The sequence below is a fragment of the Sorex fumeus genome, unplaced genomic scaffold, assembly GCF_029834395.1.
Source record: "Sorex fumeus unplaced genomic scaffold, SorFum_2.1 ptg000123l, whole genome shotgun sequence".
Taxonomy (NCBI): domain Eukaryota; kingdom Metazoa; phylum Chordata; class Mammalia; order Eulipotyphla; family Soricidae; genus Sorex; species Sorex fumeus.
This window is the reverse complement of record NW_026606180.1, coordinates 3613424-3630702: the sequence shown is the minus strand read 5'-3', so window position 1 is coordinate 3630702 and position 17279 is coordinate 3613424. Positions and strand designations below refer to the sequence as shown.

The 17279-nt window shown below is 56.3% G+C and overlaps 1 protein-coding gene across 1 annotated transcript in view; it reads left to right on the top strand.

The window, feature by feature from the left end:
* The first annotated feature begins 1353 nt into the window (after positions 1 to 1353).
* Positions 1354 to 17279, top strand: part of GLP1R (glucagon like peptide 1 receptor) — a 42239-nt gene continuing 26313 nt past the window's right edge. The window contains exons 1-5 of the mRNA XM_056137349.1: positions 1354 to 1511; positions 8003 to 8099; positions 8840 to 8947; positions 16417 to 16535; positions 16776 to 16882. Coding sequence (XP_055993324.1) covers positions 1434 to 1511; positions 8003 to 8099; positions 8840 to 8947; positions 16417 to 16535; positions 16776 to 16882 — 509 coding nt within the window. The 5' untranslated portion in view covers positions 1354 to 1433. The remainder of the gene's footprint in view (positions 1512 to 8002; positions 8100 to 8839; positions 8948 to 16416; positions 16536 to 16775; positions 16883 to 17279) is intronic.

The window sequence follows — 17279 nt, the reverse complement described above, 5'->3', positions numbered from 1 at the left end:
CACCAAACGCATGTGGCAAGAGAGTGTCCCCAGTTATTTTGTGAATGCACAATAAAGACCAGTTCCTGCTCTCTTCTAGCCCCAAACCCTAAATAGCAGAACTTGCCAGTTAATGCCCACCATCTGCCACCCCATATATCTCTGTGACTGCCTTCTATAAAAGTAATAAAGGCTCCAGTAGGTAACCATGATGTACCTTTGGTGGCTTATCAGAATTGCTGTTCTTCCTGGGGAGAGTTCCCTATATTCTTCCCTTCCTCTTTCTAAGGGGCTGCATTTGGATATTGCGGCCAGGGTTGGTGTACCACCTGGCATCTTTAACTGGAAGCCTTAAGCCATAAGTATGGGGAAGCCTGGAACACCCAGAAACTTTTGGCAGGGTGGGGTTGGGGCTCAACTTTAGCCCCGGGCTGCCCCTCCCTCTGTGCTTTCCAGGACAGAATCCGACTGAAGCCATAATTCCCAGGGTCTTTCTGTCGCACACAGTGGGACATGATAATCCTAAACAGCCTGGGAGCAGACGCAGTATCCTCTGGGCAGAGAAGAGGGCACTTGCCGCCTGCTGGTAGAGCTTGCCTGAGAAAACGGCTCTTGTCTTCTCCAGACCCCCCCTTACCTGGCTCCTCTCCACCCCACCCCTGAGGCTGGCCCAATCTCTCTCAGTCCCAGAGGAACAACTGCCCCAACTCACTCCCTTCCCTTGCAATGGTCCATCCATGGCCACAGCAGAGCTGAGTGTGGCTGCCACCTGCTCCCCGCATTGCTACGGAAAAGCTTTAGGCTGGGGATGGGGTAACCTGAATTTCCTATTCCCTTTCCTCACTGGATGAAACTTAAACCAGAGTTTACTTGGCCTGTCTCCTAGTTGAAGATGAATCTGCTCCCCATCCGTCTGTCTCCACTCCTACCCCCCGCGCGCGCGCACACACACACACACACACACACACACACACACACAGTGTTTGGAGTGAATGCAACTGCAGATAAGATCCGAAGCCCCCACCACCAGCCGCACTAGCAGCGTGGGCCCAGGTTACCGCCCCCCACACCCTGCTCCGGGTCAGGGGCTCGGGTGCGGGAGCGGAGGGGAGCTCCTAGACTCTCCTGTCCTCCCGGATGTCACGGTCCCCGTGTTGTCTCCCCTCCGTCCTCCCTGCGCTGCCCGCATCCTTGGCTTCCTGGACCTGCCCGGCACGCGGAGCGGACTGGGACGGGGTGCCCGTCCTCTTGGCTGGGGGCGTCCCGCTCTCCCGGGGCGCCACTCCGGGCGTCCGCGGGGTGCCCGGAGAGGAGGGCGCCGGCGCTGCCTCCGGGAGGCTGGAGGCGGGCAGCGGGCAGCGGGCAGCGGGCGGAGCTGGCCCCTCCCGGCCTCCCGCGCGCGGCTCCTCCCCGGCGCCCGCTCAGTCCGGCGCGCGCTTCCGCAGGTGGCCGCGATGCCCGGCGCCCCCGGCCCGCTGCGCCTGGCGCTGCTGCTGCTCGGGGCGGTGGGCAGGGCCGGCCCCCGTCCGCAGGTGAGAGAAAGGTGGGGCGCGGGGGGTCCGGGCGGGCGGGGAGCTCGGGCACCCGGCCGGATGGACGGCGAGCGCTGCCCGGCCACTTGGCCAACTCCTTCTCCCGGCGCCCGCGCCGCGGCCCCGCCGAGGCTCGCCCCGGTGCCCGGCCGGCACGGGACGCCCAGCTCCATCCCCCTCGCCAGCCCCCAGCGCGGCGGGTTTCGGGGTTTCGGGGGTCCTTCCTCCTAAGCTCCCGGGTAGAACTTGCGGGTCCCCAGCCTGCCCCCTGCCAAGCCTGCTCTGACGGTGATCTGGTGATCTGCCCCCCCTTCTGAGCCCTGTTGGCTCCACACACCAGGGCCTGTCCCAGCCAGGCCATGGATGGACCCCTGCGGCCCCCCCGCTTTGGCCCTGGCCGCGGCCTTTCTCTGGCCTTACTGAGTCCGGCTCTGCCAAGGGGACAGGGGCGGCCCTGCAGAATTTGAGCGAGGTCAGTGGCCCTCCCCACCTCCTGACCCCCTCCCCCGTACCCTCCAGACCTCAGGAACCTAGACCTCGGCCAGGGCCTCCATAGCCCTGAAATGTGTCCCAGGATGATGGAGGGCCTTCTGCCTAGCATCGGGCCTGTCCACATCTGGACAGATCCGACAGATGTGAGATGTGCTCCCAGCTGAGCCTCCCCTTTACCCTGTCTTCTTCTCCAGATTTATGCTGTCCCTTGCTGCGTCCCTGAGACTGCCTCCAGCCTCCGGAGGTGACCCCTCTCCTGGTACCCACCCCTAAGCCAGGCTTTGGCATCCTGGACAGAGACCCATTACCCTCCTCTCTGGGCTTTATCTTCTCAATGCCAGCAGGGTGGTGTTGGGGAGTCGGTCGGGAAATGCCCTGCTCCAAGCTAAGTTTGTAGAGAGCAGACTGGAGTAGGGGAAAGAGGGCAGGGAGAAGAGGGTCTGACCTGCCTGTCTGCTCCCAAACTTCCCTTTGCCAGAGGAGACCCAGCCTGCCCTCTCTTCTGTTCCTCTGACGCCACAGCCCTGGGCCAGGAGCAGAAGCCAGGTCCCCGGGAACTCAGGGGTGCAGGGCAGGAGGAGGCTGGAGCAGAGAGGGCGAGCGTCGGGTGGAGGGGGGGCACCAGCATCTCTGGCTGCAGTGTGGGGTGCTGAGATCAGACTGCAGCCCTCCATGACGCGGCCCCATGCCATGCGGAGGCTCTGGACACGGTGAATCTGCTTTCCTTTCTCACTCCTGAGGTCACTTCCTCCCTGTCCTGTCACCGAGGGGGCACCAAAGCTTTGTAAAAGAGGGTTTCCTGGGTGAGGTGACGCAGTGCTTTAGCACAGAGGAGAAAGGGGTGCAGAGTGTGGCCAGGACCTGATCCCCAACTGCACGCTAATGGAGGGGCAACTCCCTGCAGCCCAGGGCTCCCCTAGGTGGGGAAGCTCTGGTGAAGGGGTCTAGAGCCCCACTGCCGGCCTGCACGAACCCACCCCTTCCTTTTCCGTACCTTGCGCCCTCTGAAGGAGCTGTTCTGAGGTGAAGCAGGACATTGACACCCCAAATTAGAACCAGACAAAGCATGTTCACCTAGGGGGTCTGCTGTTATCTGGTGGTCTGGTACAGAGCCCTTGACCATCCCAAACTTCAGTTTCTGTATTTGTCATGGGGGTTGCAAGTTCTACCATGAAGGTGACAGAGAAGCCCAAGACATGGGCCCCCTGAAACAGTGGTTTTACTCACTCGGGAGAACTGACCCTTTTGTCCTGTTCCTGGAAGCCAGTCCTCTGCAGGGATGCAGAATAGGGCTTGGAGGGGGCAGAGTGGGGTCTGGGCTGCATAGTAAGTGGCAGGGACTTTGTTCTGATCTGGGATCCCTCCCTTATGGACATACCCCTGGTAACCTAGAAACCACATCCTACCTTGTTCTGGGGGAAACCAGTTCCCTATTCCGTTCTTGGGTGTAACATGCCTCAGTCAGATTTCTGTGTGTGTGTGTGTGTGTGTGAGAGAGAGAGAGAGAGAGAGAGAGAGAGAGAGAGAGAGAGAGAGAGAGAGAGAGAGATCCAGAGATTAGTGATACAGAAATACAGCAGAGACAGTCAGGTAGAAACAGAAGGACCAAGAGAGGGAATATGTGCCTTGGGCATTTGCCTGTGACCCTGAGTCTAACCATCTGGGTCAGTCACCTTGTGTCAACACCTCAATGTGTAAGCGTGTGTCCCACTGCTTCTGTGAGTTGGGGACAGTGTGAGACTTGTCCCCAGGAGGAGGTTCCAGTAGGGGTGAGAGAGAGCAAGCCAGTGACAGAATGAGGGGCTGCCTGTCCGTCTGTGGGTGGAACATTCGTTGGTCAAAGGTCTGTTCTTTGGGGACAGTCTGCGTGTGCCTGTGGGCTGGGTGTGAGAGACTGTCCTGTCTCGGGATGTGTGACAGTGTCCCTAGCAGGGAAGCTCTCTTCCCCTACCCATCTCCATAGATGGCCAACACCCTCCATAAAAATGTCACACAAAAGCCAGTGTCCAGCAGCCATAGCCTCCAGGGCCTGGGGCCAGCAGGAAGGGTTTGTTTGAACCAGGGGGCAAGACGGCCTGTGTCCTTAGAGGAGCCATGAGACCTTTACTGCAGCACTGTTCCTCCTCTGTCCTCTCCTCCATAAAGATGCTGGCTGCTCTGGCCAGCTGGTACAGTGCTAGGGAACGATGTGTCCATTTTTCAGATGAGTAGAATGAGGCCAGCAAAGACTAAGGTATGTCTGACACGTGAAGTGTCAGAGCTGGAACTAAACTAAACTCCTGACTATCCCGCGCCCTTTCCCACACACCATCCCTCCTGAGACCCCTTTTCTCACCTCCTGCTTCTTCCAAAACTCTGAAACCTCAGACTCACTCCATCCTTATTGTAACCTCTGCCTGAGGATTCCCAAGTACCTTCATCCCCCTCAGAGAGAGTCCATGAAACCTGCTAAGACCTGATTCAAAAAATCGCCACCCCTGCTCCTTTTGATCCTGTCGCCTGGGCCAGTTGTGCTACCCTCTCTCCATGTTGCCAACTTCCTCTGCAGCCAGCACCATGTTGCACCCGAGCCCAGAGCCAGCCCGGAGGTGTCTGGTCTTCCCCACTGTCATGCCTGCATCACGTTTACACTTACCCTTGACCCGGAAATCCCACCACTTTCCTCTCTACTGGTGCCTCCGTGTCCCCATCCTGGTCTTTTATCCCTGCTGGGCAGACGCACACCCTTCCCGTCAAGTAGCATGGGATTCTTCGGCCTGTGATTTTCAGGGGGCCTTGCCATCACTTCCTCCTCTCCACCCAGAGCTTGAGCAAGAGCCCGTTCAGTGGGACTGTGGGATGCAGGGAGGGGTCCGGATCTGGTTCCACTCTGTGCACCCGTGGACACAGCAAGCTTGGTCTCCCCCACTTGCTTTCTGAGGGTGGTCTCCCAGCATTACTTAGGAGCCCAGGGGCCCCTCCTGTTGACTCTAGGCCATTTGGGTCAGTGGTTCAGAGCAAGGGAAGCCTCGAGATCTGCTGCTGGGTCCTGCCAGGGCCAGTCGCATGCAAGGCACAGGCCTTAACCCTGGACTCTTGTGCTTGCCCCATTTTTTTTGACACCCACTATGGCTGCTGCTGGAAGAGCTTGGTGTGATGGTGTGAGCACGATGATTGGGCCTTGGACATGGAAATATGTTCTTTCCTCCTCCCAGGAGTCTGTTAACCCTGGAAGTGAAAGGGACAGTGAGGCCGTGGTCCAGGCTTCCCCGTCCCCTCTTCCTGCTCCTGTAATCAGAAGCTCGTCCACATGTCTGGGCTATTCTCAGCATGACCCCTTCATCCTCACTCCCTGGGGACACAGGGGCTAGTGCCATCCCCACTGGGCCCATGTAGAAGCTGTAGAGAGAAGTGAGGACTCTTGCCAGGGACAGGAGAGAGAGCTGCCTTGCACACAGATGACCCTACTTTAATCACCAGCACTGTATATGATCCCCCAGGCACTGCCAGAAGGGGCCCCTGAGCACAGAACTAGGAATAAGCCCTGAGCACTAGTGTATAGGACCCAAATTCCAAGCCCAAACTGAATGAAAACCCTTGCTCAATGTTGCCAACTTCCTCTGCAACCGGCATCATGCTGCATCCGAGTCCAGAGCCAGCCCGGAGGGTCCTGGTCTTCCCCACTGCCATGCCTGCATCCTTATTTCACTTACCCTTGACCCAGAAATCCCACCACTTTCCTCTTTACTGGTGCCTCAGTGTCCCCATTCTGGTCCTTTATGTCTCCTGGGCAGAGGCACACCCCTCCTGCCAAGTAGTAGGGGATTCTTCAGGTTGTGACGCAGCCTTGGTCTTTGGGTGACCCTGTCCTCCCAACATTGCCCAGCTCTGCACAATACGATGCTGTAAGTGCCCTGAGAGGGACAGGCCAGGTCTCCTGCAGGCTGTCTGGGGGCACAGGGGCAGTTGGGCAGTACCTGGAAACCCTGAATTTCTGCAGAGGGGAGGTAGAAGGTCCTACTGTTATAGTCTCCCCAGCAGAGGGGGCACAGCCCTGTCCTCAGGGAGCCCCGTCCCCCGCTCCTGTGTTGGTGTGGCCAGACTCCCCCGTGTGGTGCTGTCCTGCCTTCCACCCAGCCTCACCTTCCCCCTCAGACCCACTAAGCGGCTGATGCCAAACCCACTTCAGACACACTCTCTGCCCCAGTCTCCTCGGTGGCATTGCTTGCTGCCTGCTTCCTCCTAGTAGACGGGGATGTCTCCGCCACTCCCCAGCCCTCCCTCCGCACCCCGGACACTGATGTACCAGGGTGCAGGAAGGGGAAGGAAAAGGTGGGGTGGCTGGAGGAGGTCCTCAGAGAGCAGCTCTGGGGAAGGTGGTGCCACCCCCTCAGTTGTGATCAGGAAGGCGCCGTCTTCTCTGATGCGTTCCGTTTCTTGTTCCTTCTGAAAAAGATGAATTCTTTGAAGAAAAGTTCTTGGTCTCTTTTCTCAGAGGCTCTCTGTTCTTTCAGGTCTCTGTTCTCTGCTCACTTGCTCTGGTTTGACTTGCATGGTTTATGATGGGGTTACAGGCCTTGTACCCTCCCAGGCTGCAGTGGCTGGAGACAAGCACAGGCCAGCCTGTCTGTAGGGTCTTCTAGGCCGTCACTGACTTCACAGGGCAGGGCAACCCTAGGAGCAGGGCCTGCTAACCATCACCTTCTTCACAGGGCAGGGCACCCAGACACCAGCTCTAGCACATGCTCCGGGTTCTGTTGGATAAGGGTGCAAGCTTTCCCGAAAGAAGCGATTGTTGTTTTCATTCCAGTGCACAGGGATTTCAGAAAGTGAAGTTTTTGTTTTAAATTATGTATAGATCCTAAATTTCATACAAAGGACTCCCTGATCATTTTGGCATTTACAATTGCTAAATGTGGAATATTTATAATCCTAAGCCTGTTTAGGAAAAAAATCTTTCAAATGATTAACATAGTCCCACGACATATCTAGAGAAAATGCACACAAAAATTCTGAAGGGCACTTTCTCCCGCAAATGGGTCTGCAGTTTGATGTTAAAAACTGTCATCTTCTCTGAAAAACAAGGCTTGTATCCCCCACTTACAGAAGGGAACACCCCATTATGGTACTGCTCCTCCTGTCCTGGCATGTATCTGCACCCCATGTCTCAGGATTCCTCCTCCAGTACAAAGAAGCTGGACTGCATCTGGGTTCTTGTGTTTGGGGGTATCACTGGGGGGGTCTGGTAGCATACTTGCCATTGGCAGGAGAAATTCTTAAGAGTGCAGTGGGGAATCTCCCCACCCTCAGTATCCCCCAAGGACCCCTGAGCTGGGGAACCTTGGGTCCTAGCCTTGGCTCTGGAACTGGAGGTGCTGTGTAACTTTAACTGTACCCTACTCCCCTTCCAGGTCTTCTAGAATGGGTAGAAGGACAGTGAGTAAGTCCTGGAAAGGAGCCTGTGCTCAGGGTTCCAAGAATTTCCCACACAGCGGGGGCTGAGGAGAGCAGGAATCACTCTCTCACTCTCTCTCTCTCCCTCTCTCTCTCTCTCTCTCTCTCACACACACACACACACACACACACACACACACAGAGCACACTTCCGTAGACTCTGGTGCCCTGGGAGATATAAAGGGGTAGGGACCCCACTGGAGCCCCTCTGCAGGGGGGCTAAGTCCTTCCATCTTGGGTGTGGCCAGTGCCTGGCAGAGTTTGAGTTTCCTTTTTTTTTTTAATTTTTGTTGAATCACTGTGCAATACAGTTACAAAGCTTTCATGTTTGAGTTTTAGTCATACAGTGATCAAACACCCATCCCTCCACCACTGCACATTTTTCTATCACCAATATCCCAAGAATCCCTCTCCTGTCCCAACCCTCCCCCTGCCTCTGTGGCAGACAATTTCCCCCATAGAGTTTGAGGTTCTAAGGTTTCCAGGAGATCAAGATGCCAAACGTTTGTGTCTGGGAGTGGCTAAACCTATGGGATGGGGCCCCTCATGTTTCTCCCCAACTGCAGGGTGCCACTGTGTCCCTCTCAGAGACCGTGCTGAAGTGGCGAGAATACCGCCGCCAGTGCCACCAGTTCCTGGCTAGCTCTCCACCTCCAGCCACAGGTGAGTCCAGCAGCACTGCCCCTCCCCAGCTAAAGTGCCCAGGTCCAGGACTGAGCATCAACACTAGTCCCTGACTGCACCCCCAATGAGTTCTGCCCTCTTGGGGCTCTGTAGGCATCTGGGGGGTGTTGCTGTCCTCAGCCCTCTGCCCCCAGCTTGGGACCCTCCAGGGCTGGTGGCACCCCAGCTCAGTACTTTGTGCTAGCAAGTGTTTGTGGGAATAACTGGTGCATGGGAGTGGGGGTGTCTGTTCAGCTCCCCTCAAACCCTCATAGTAAAATTGGGGGGCTGTTCAGTCTTGGAAGCTTCTTCTCGCCCCAGCTGCTCTGTAGAGCGTCACTGGCCTATAAGGGCAGCTGACGGAATCCACTCTCAGGTACCTGTTGGGTGGGGGAAGCTCTCCACTGCAGGTCTGCGCTAGGCCCTGTGGGCCCCGACTGCCCCATTTTATAGTGGAGCAAATGGAAGCATAGCACGGTGAAGCCAGCGCGTGCCCTGATGGCTCACGCCTGGAAGGGGCTTGACCGGCTCAGATGGCAGCACCACATAAATGTGTTAAGTGGCCCAACAAGGTCCCCCGACTCTGGACCTGAGTTTTCTGGCCCAGCCCTTATGGGCAGGCAGGAGGCGCTCTGCAGAGGTTAGCAGAATGCAGGTGCCTGGGTCCAGCCTCTGAGGTGGGGAGGACACTGCGGGGTCATCGCCAAGCCGGACTCACATACCGTTTGCCCTGCACCCAGGTGTGTTCTGCAACCGGACGTTTGACGACTATGCTTGCTGGCCAGATGGACTCCCCAACTCCTTGGTGAATGTTAGCTGCCCCTGGTACTTGCCTTGGGCCAGCAGTGGTAAGTTCCCTTCTCCCAACAAAAGCCACCCTCCTTCTAATTCGGGAGTCCTGGTGAGGGGTGCAGTGGGTGGACGCTGCTTCCTTTTCTCTGAAACAGCCCTTTTCCCACACACCCCCCAGAAGATCCCTGGTCTCCTCATGGTGGTCTGCCTGCTCTCCTGGAGGGGGCATCCGGTGCAACCCAAACCTGAGATGTCTGTTGGCAAATGGGGGGAAGGGAAAGAGTAGGAGTCTGACTAAAGAGAGATGTGGGGTCCAAGGAGACAGCTGTGGGAGGGCACCCCAAGTCGGATTCATCTCCCAGTTCATGGGCAACAGCCACAGAATCAGAACCAGCTTCTGGTTTAATCAGTCTGAGAGTTGGGTGCTCAGTGCAGGCTCCTTGAGTGAGCTTACTGGGGTATGTGTGTGTGTGTGTGTGTGTGTGTGTGTGTGTGTGTGTGTGTGTGTGTCTGAGAGAGAGAGAGAGAGAGAGAGAAAGAGAGAGAGAGTCCGTCCTCATGGCTCTGCACTCTGGACTGGGGACTGGTGAGAGTCCCTGGGGTCCCCTGGCAAAGGCTCTGCACTTCCCGCCCTCCCCCTGTACTATGGAACTAAGTGCTGTGTGAGCCTGCATAGGTTCCAGTGCTCTCTGGGCCTCCACTGCTCTTCAGCTCTTCAGGGGAGACAGGAGAGAGCAGGTGCTGTGGGTCTTGGGAGCAGGCTCCTGAGAACGGAGCATCTCCCTCACCCCCAGTCTCCACATTGCCCTAAGATTTGGGTCTGGCTGCTTGGCCGTCGGGGCTGGTGCCTCTAGGCTCCAGGGAGCCAGGCCTGGGACAAGGCCTATCACTCAGCACTAAGCCGCCCCCAGCTCTGCCTGCTGCTCGAGGCTCCATCCATCACCTTTAATTCCATTTGAGCAGGAAATAGGTCCTGGTGGTGCACGTTTATGAGGGAACGTGATTTTATTGCTTTCTCCACGGAGATAACAGCCACCACTCAGGCCCCCCGCCAGCCTCCGCCCCTCTACCCAGGGCTAACTCACTCCCTGCCTTGACACTTGGAATCCCGGGCCCTGCTTTCCTCCCTCTCTCCTGAGCTAGGGATCCACAGAGGCACCCGCCTCAGGCTCCAGCCTCATGCAGCATGATGTCTGTCTCTGGCCTGGCCTGCCAGTCCCCTTGGCATCAGCTGGCACCAGGGACTCCTGTGACCCCCAACAAACCATGTGGGATCAGTCTGGAGCTTCCTTGAACAGATCAATTGGGCAGCAGGTGGAGAAAGTTGACTGTGTGGGCTGGGGATGCGGAGGAGGCAGGGGAACCTCAGGCTTAGCAGAAAATGCAGACAAGAAGGAACAGAAGAGTGAAGACCCCAGAGAGACACTTGCTTGCATCCCATGAGCCCAGTTCAAATCCCCAGCATCACAAATGGTCCCCTGAGCACCACCAGGGCTCACTCCTGAGCACAGAGCCGGGAATTGCCCCTGAGCACCAGTAAAGTATGCTCTGTTACCCAGACAAAAGATGCCAGTAAGGGTGCAGCAGGGCTGGAGGGGGCAGGAGATAGCTGAGAGGTCGTCAGCAGGCTATGCACCCAGCACAGCAGAGTATGGCCCTGATGCCCCCTCCCCAAGCTCTACAGAGTCTTAGTAGCACCAACACTGCTGGGTCCATTGTGGGGCCCTTACCTGCCAGCTCAAATACTGCTGGGAGTGGCCCCCTCCCCACCATGGGCCAATAAGTGGACCAGGAAGATTGCTCAAGGAACTGGAACACATACCTTGCATTTTCAAGGTCCTGAGTTTGATTGCAGCACCATGTGCCTTCCCACCCAGCACCCTGGAGTATTCTCTGCACCACCCCCACATGCAAAAAGAGGCAGAAGGCCAACAATGAAGTCACCGAAGCACTGATGACTCTAGTGGGAAGCTTTGACAACCATAGACTTCAGTGGTGTTGGGGGTCGGGGGCATGGAGCCCTGCTTACGGAATGCAGTGACATGAAAGGCATGGTGACAGAGAGACCACCTAACAGGGACCAACAATGGCAAAGCCTCTGCCTGACCCACAGAACCCGGCCATAGGGGAGCAGGGAGGGAATGAGGAGTGGAGAAATAATTCAATTACTGGTACCCCCATTAGGTTTTTGTCAGGGCCCAGGAGGTGCTAATGAGACCTTAGGGTGAATGTGTCTGAGAGTATGTGTATGTGTGTGTAGACGTGTGTCTACTCTTGTGCATGGGTGTGAGGTGTGCATCTGAGTTCATACAGCGCATACAAGTGTGCTGAGACCTTAGTTTGTGTGTATGCATGTCTGTACTCCTCTGCACGGGTGTGAGTGTGTGTTAGTGTGTGCATATGTCTGGGTGTGAGTGTGTGCATATGTGTATGTATGGGTGTATGTGCTAGTGTGTGCGTGTGTGGGTGTGAGTGTGTGTTAGTGTGTGCATATGTCTGGGTGTGAGTGTGTGCATATGTGTATGTATGGGTGTATGTGCTAGTGTGTGCGTGTGTGGGTGTGAGTGTGTGTTAGTGTGTGCATATGTCTGGGTGTGAGTGTGTGCATATGTGTATGTATGGGTGTGAGTATGTGCTAGTGTGTGCGTGTGTGGGTGTGAGTGTGTGTTAGTGTGTGCATATGTGTGTGTGTTTGTGTCAGGATGCAGGGGCCTCAGGTTTCAGCGAGGGAATAGGCTGATGGAGCAGGGGGTTCTCTGATGAGAAACCCCCAACTCCACATTGGCGTTGGCCTGCCTCAGGCCCCAGAAGGTGCGCAGGAGAGCCAGTGCACCTTGAATCTGCACCTCAGGAGGATGTGGGAAGGGAGGAGAGGCCTGGACAGGGCTCCTGGGTGAACCAGAGGCTGGAGATGTTTTCAAGAGCCTGGTCCTGCCTGAGGGCCCTTCAGCAGTGGAGTCTACCCAGGAACAGCTGATGTGCTTGTTACAAATCATTCCAGTCTCATTAGCTGCACCCCCTCCTGATCCCTACCTGTTTGTTAGCTTAGTTCTAATTATATGAGAGCCATAAAACGCTTTTAAAATGGCCCATTGCTCACAATTCTTGGAAACTCTGACAGGTGCCTCCTTTGACTCATGCTGAGCCCGTGCCCCGCCCCCACAGACCAGGGTTGCCAAGGGGAGCCCAGACCACTTGCCCCTGGCCTGGAAGAGCTCTCGCTCAGGGGTCCTAAGCTCCCTCCCGAGGGAAGGACCCCGAGACCAGGGGAGGGGTGTCACAGGAGCCATGTCTGGGGAAGAGCTGATGATGATGTGGGATTTGAACTTGAGTCTGTGGGTGTGGAGGCTGACGTGGGACCCGCTGCCCCTCGGCCCATGCCAAGCTGCTGCTGTCCTGCCCCGCCACCCAGGAGCAGGGGTCTCAGTTCCCCCACAGTCCTCCCACTGGCCACGGTTGCCAGGGCGCAGAAGCTAATGGATTCAGATGCTGCCTCCACGTGGAAGGACGGCCGGGAGCTTGATTACAGACGCGGCTGCATTTCCGGGCGGGAAGTGTTTAATTGGGGGTTTTATTTCCAGCACCAGGGTCTGACTTAATGAAATATTCCTGGGCCTCCTGGCATGTGGCCGGCTGCCTCCTGGTGTTGACAAGGCTGGCTGAGATTTACCCAGCTCTGGGCCAGATAAAGCTGGGCTGATAAGCAGTGCCTGAACCCACCCCACCTCCAGCCCTGATATGGGCTTCTGGGGACAGGCCAGGAACCAGCCCCGGCTTTTACTATTTGAAGCTAACGAACGAGGATTGGCAGGCGTGCTGACATGGCCCCTGAGTTCCCGGGACGCAGCCACCCCCAGGGGTGATGTTGGTTCCACTTCCTCACCATGCCGGCCTCCTCAGAAAGGTGCCGGCTTTGGCAGTCCTTGGGGACATGGACACCTGGTAGAGGTTGGGGGCTGGAAGTGGCACATGGTAGGCGCTCGCCTTGCAGGCAGCAGTCCTGGCTCCATGCGTGCTCCTGGGAGTCCTGGATGAGCCACCTGCCTCCGAGCTCCCACCTTTGCCTGTCTAAGAAGGGGTTGCCACGCTCCATGTTAGGTCATGGTGACAGTCGGGGACTCGAGCGTGAGTCGGGGAGGGCGAGTGCAGTGGCGGCAGAGAGGGAGCCTGCCAGGGTGCAGTGCCTGTGTGCCAGGCCCCGTGCCAGCTTGACAGGTGAGCTCTTGACAGGTCACCAGGCAGCTTGCCCCACAGTTGGTGCCCAGTCCCTCCTTCTTCCTCTCCCCCCAAGCCGCCTCCTTCCACCACAGTGGGCTGCCGCAGAAGGCTCTGAGTCAGGCCCGCTCCCTGGGTGCCAGCCCTGATGCCCTCGCTGCCCCCAGATGACTCTTGTTGAAGACTGATTTGGTCTCCTGGCCCAAGACTGCTGCTCTGCCAAGCAGTGCCTGTACCCGCAGCAGCTCCAGGAGCCCCCTGCCCTCCTGACCAGCCAGCCAGACCCTCTCTGTCCATAAGACCTGAGGTGGGGGTGGAGGGCACGGGGACCAGCCCTCCCATGGCCAGACTCCCGCCGTTTAGTCCTCAGGGTTCTGTTCTCACAGGTGAAGTCAGCTGTATTTGTATGGGGTCACCCCTGGCAGTTCTGGGAATCACACCAGCACCTCACACCTGGCTCGACCCTGAGCCACATCCCCACCCCCTCACCCTCCTTTTCTTCTATAAATTAAAGCCAACTATTGAGAATTAAGTTGACCTTGGAAGTTGACGGTATGTATGTGTATATATATATATACATATATATGTGCGTGTGTGTGTGTGTATATATGTTATATATATACATGTTAATTGTATTTTTACTGACTCCAAACTTTCCCCCTTCGGTGCTAGAAAAATCCCATAAAGAAACCTAGTCACTTACCTGATAATTAAGCCGTTTTAGTTTTATTCAGGGGCTGGGGGCTTTGCTCCCAACCAGTCCCAACCAAGCAGGCTGGCGTTTCCGTTTGGAAGCCCAAGGCAGGAGAGCTGCCATAGTACCAGGATAGACCGAGCCAGCTGCATGCAAGCCTGTGCGCCTTAAGCTAAAACCGTGGACTATCTCTCCAACTCCATTTACCTTTTTGGTTTTGTTAGATTAGTGTCTCCATTTTCAGCAGAGAATTTTTTTTGAGAAGAAATCCTGTTGATCAGGGGCCAGAGTGATAGCACAGCGGCTAGAGTATTTGCCTTGCACGCAGCCAACCTGGGGTTTGATCCCTGGCATCCCATACGGTCCCCCAAGCACCACCAGGAGTAATTCCTGAGTGCAAAGCCAGAAGTAACCCTTGAGTGTCGCCAGACATGACCCAAAAACCCAAAACAGAAAAAAAAAAGCTTTTTGATCTATTGGTTGGGGTTCAAATCAGGAAGGCTGAGCAGGGCTACCATGGAAGTGAACAGGCAAGAGCACCCGCTTTGCATGCAGAAGGCCCAAGTTCCATCCACAGCACAACGTGGTCTCCTGAGCACCACCCGGAGTGACCTTCAAGCCCTGAGCAGGGAGTAGCCCAGAGATATGGCCAGATATGTCAGATATGGCCCCCAGACCAAAGTAATTATAAAATAATATGTATGTTCTCGCAGAGGTGGTGAATTAGCCCCAGTGACCAGGCACTCATTCCTCCTGAAGTGGGGTCTGCCTCATAAACGGAACTGGAGCAGAAAGAGCAAACAGGAGTGGTCTGGCTGCCTGGTTGCTGCCCACAGTGGACAGTGCAGAGATTGCTGTCCCTGGCCCTGCATGTGGGCTATGCACAGGGCAGGGGGTTGGGAAGGTGCAGAAGTGCAACTGGGAGCCCTCTCCTGGGTGCTGTGTCCCTCCCGGGCCCTTGTGGGGCAGTTCCAAGGCTCGCTCTCCCACCCTCTCTCTCCCCTTCTGTCTCTCTCTCTATCTCTGTCTCTCTCTGCCTCTGTCTCTATCTCTCCCTGTGTCTCTGTCTCTCTCACACACCCATACACACACACACACACACACACACACACACACACACACACACACACCATGTGGGAGAGTCTCTTCCCACAGTCACAGTGCCTGCTTCTGTCTCCTGGGACCATCTGAGCAGCCACTGCCAACCAGGTCTGTCTGGCTTCCCCTTCTCTCCCTCAAGTGTGTCCACCGATCCCAGCTGGGGAAGCTGGTCTTCCAACTCCCTTAGTTCTTTCAGAATTTTAAAACCTTCAAATGAACATTCACCCTGACCAAACTCCACAGCTTTATCTCCTCTGTTGGGCCCTTTGTTGCCCACAGTACAGGCTCCAGTGGAGAAGTAATGAGTATTACGGCTCCTGGAGCTGTCAGCTCCCATTCTGCCATCGTCCTCAGAGCAAACCTTGGGCCACGCACCTCTTCCCTTACAGAGGAAGTGGGCCTGGAGCCCTGGAAGGGAACCCTCTCAGTGCCAGAGACACAGCCAGGCTGGAATGGGCATGGTATATACTAGATCCTGGCTTGCCTGGTGCTTAATCTCAGTGGTTTGTTTCCCAGCTTTTACATTCTGAGGACTTCTGTGAGTTTTCTGAGTCCCTGACGCCAAAGATCATACTCCTTCCTTCAGAAAGGACCTCCCTGAGAACAGGGCCATGCTCCCTCAGACTGGGTCTCCTGAGGACAGGACTGTGTCCCCTCAGGCTGGGGTTCCCTGAGGACAGGACTGTGTCCCCTCAGACTGGGGCTCCCTGAGGACAGGCTGTTTTATCTCAGGAGCTCAGGACTCACTTTGTCCCTAGGGCCTGCCTGCCACATCTGTTGTAGGGGAGTGGACACTGAGTCCTAAGAATGAGAAGGTGCAGTGAGTTGGAGCCCTCTGTTAGGACCCTACTGGCTGTCCCCAGAGCCTGTTGATGATGTGATATCAGGCTGGAGGCACAGGAAGGAGCTAAAGATACCATGGCAAAGTCATGGATTCATCATCTCAAGGTTTTGAGAATGGCAGAAGGTAGGGTTGGGTGGCCTCACCCCTGACCCCCGTCTGACCCTGAACCAAAAGGGAGTAAAACAGGAAGGGCATGCATGCGTGTATATGCATGTGTCTGTGTGTGTGTGTCTGTGTGTGTCTGTGTGTCTGTGCATCTGTGTGTGTCTGTTTGAGAGGGGGCACAGAGGGAAGAAGTGAAGAGGTGCACCAACTCTAATTCATTTTTAAATTTCTATTTTTTTAATCACCATGAATCACAAAGTTACAAAGATATTTGTGTTTGGGTTTCAGGAAGACAATGTTCCAATACTGGTCACTTCGCCAATGCCCACTACCCTCCACCAGTGTCCCCAGTGTCTCTCCCGCCCCCCATTTGCCTCTGTGGCAGGCACTTCTCCCCTCCGCCATTGTCCTGGTGTCCCCCTCCCTGACTTATCTCCACACCCTGCCCCAGGGACAAGCTTCCTACTAGAGACCAGCCTCCTGCTCTGGGTCAGTTCTGGGGACCCTCGGGATGGGGAGAAATGGTGGACCTGTGTCCCAGACTCAGTCCCATGTCTTTGGCTCAGTGCCACAGGGTCACGTGTACCGGTTCTGCACGTCTGAGGGTCTCTGGCTGCAGAAGGACAACTCCAGCCTGCCCTGGAGGAACCTGTCGGAATGTGACGAGTCCAAGCAAGGGGAGCGAGTGAGTCAGCCGGGGGAGCAGGGGTTCGGCTTCCGCTTCCCTGGGGCTCTGAGTCTGGGCAGGTCCCCTGGCCCTTTCACCATGCCCTGACCTGGTACACCCTGCTTCCCAGACACGGGTTGATCATCTCATTAATGCCAACGGGGACCTCACCACAGCTCACTCTCTTAGCTTGGGGTCCCGAGTGGGGCCTGTCCCAGGGGCAAGGGAGGCGCGGGCACCCTGTCCATGTGCCCACAGAGTTCCGTGGAGGAACAGTTCCTGTCCCTTTACATCGTCTACACGGTGGGCTACGTGCTCTCCTTCTCCGGGCTGGTCGTCGCCTCCGCCATCCTGCTGGGCTTCCGGTAAGCACTTCATCTTCAGCCCCCACCCTCAGCTCTGTTCCCACCCCTGGAGGGGCAAGCCCCACACCCAGTCTGAATCTCCCGCAGGCCCATGTGTAAGATCAATGTGTCTAGTTAGTGGCTGCTTTGTGAGTGTGCATACATGATCCCGCAGGAAAGAAATCACTGAGAAACTCTCTACCGGCAGCAGGTGTAATGTCTACTATTAGCAGTTCAGGAGGATTGTCCACAGCATCTCAGGCTTTGGGTGCTCTGCTTGCTTTGGAGCTAGTTAGTCCCAGTGGAAAGGTTTGTCCTAAGTCTTCCCTTTAAGGAAACCAAACTCAGGGCTGGAGCGATAGCACGGAGGGTAGGGTGTTCGCCTTGCACACAGCCGACCAGGGTTTGATTCCCAGCA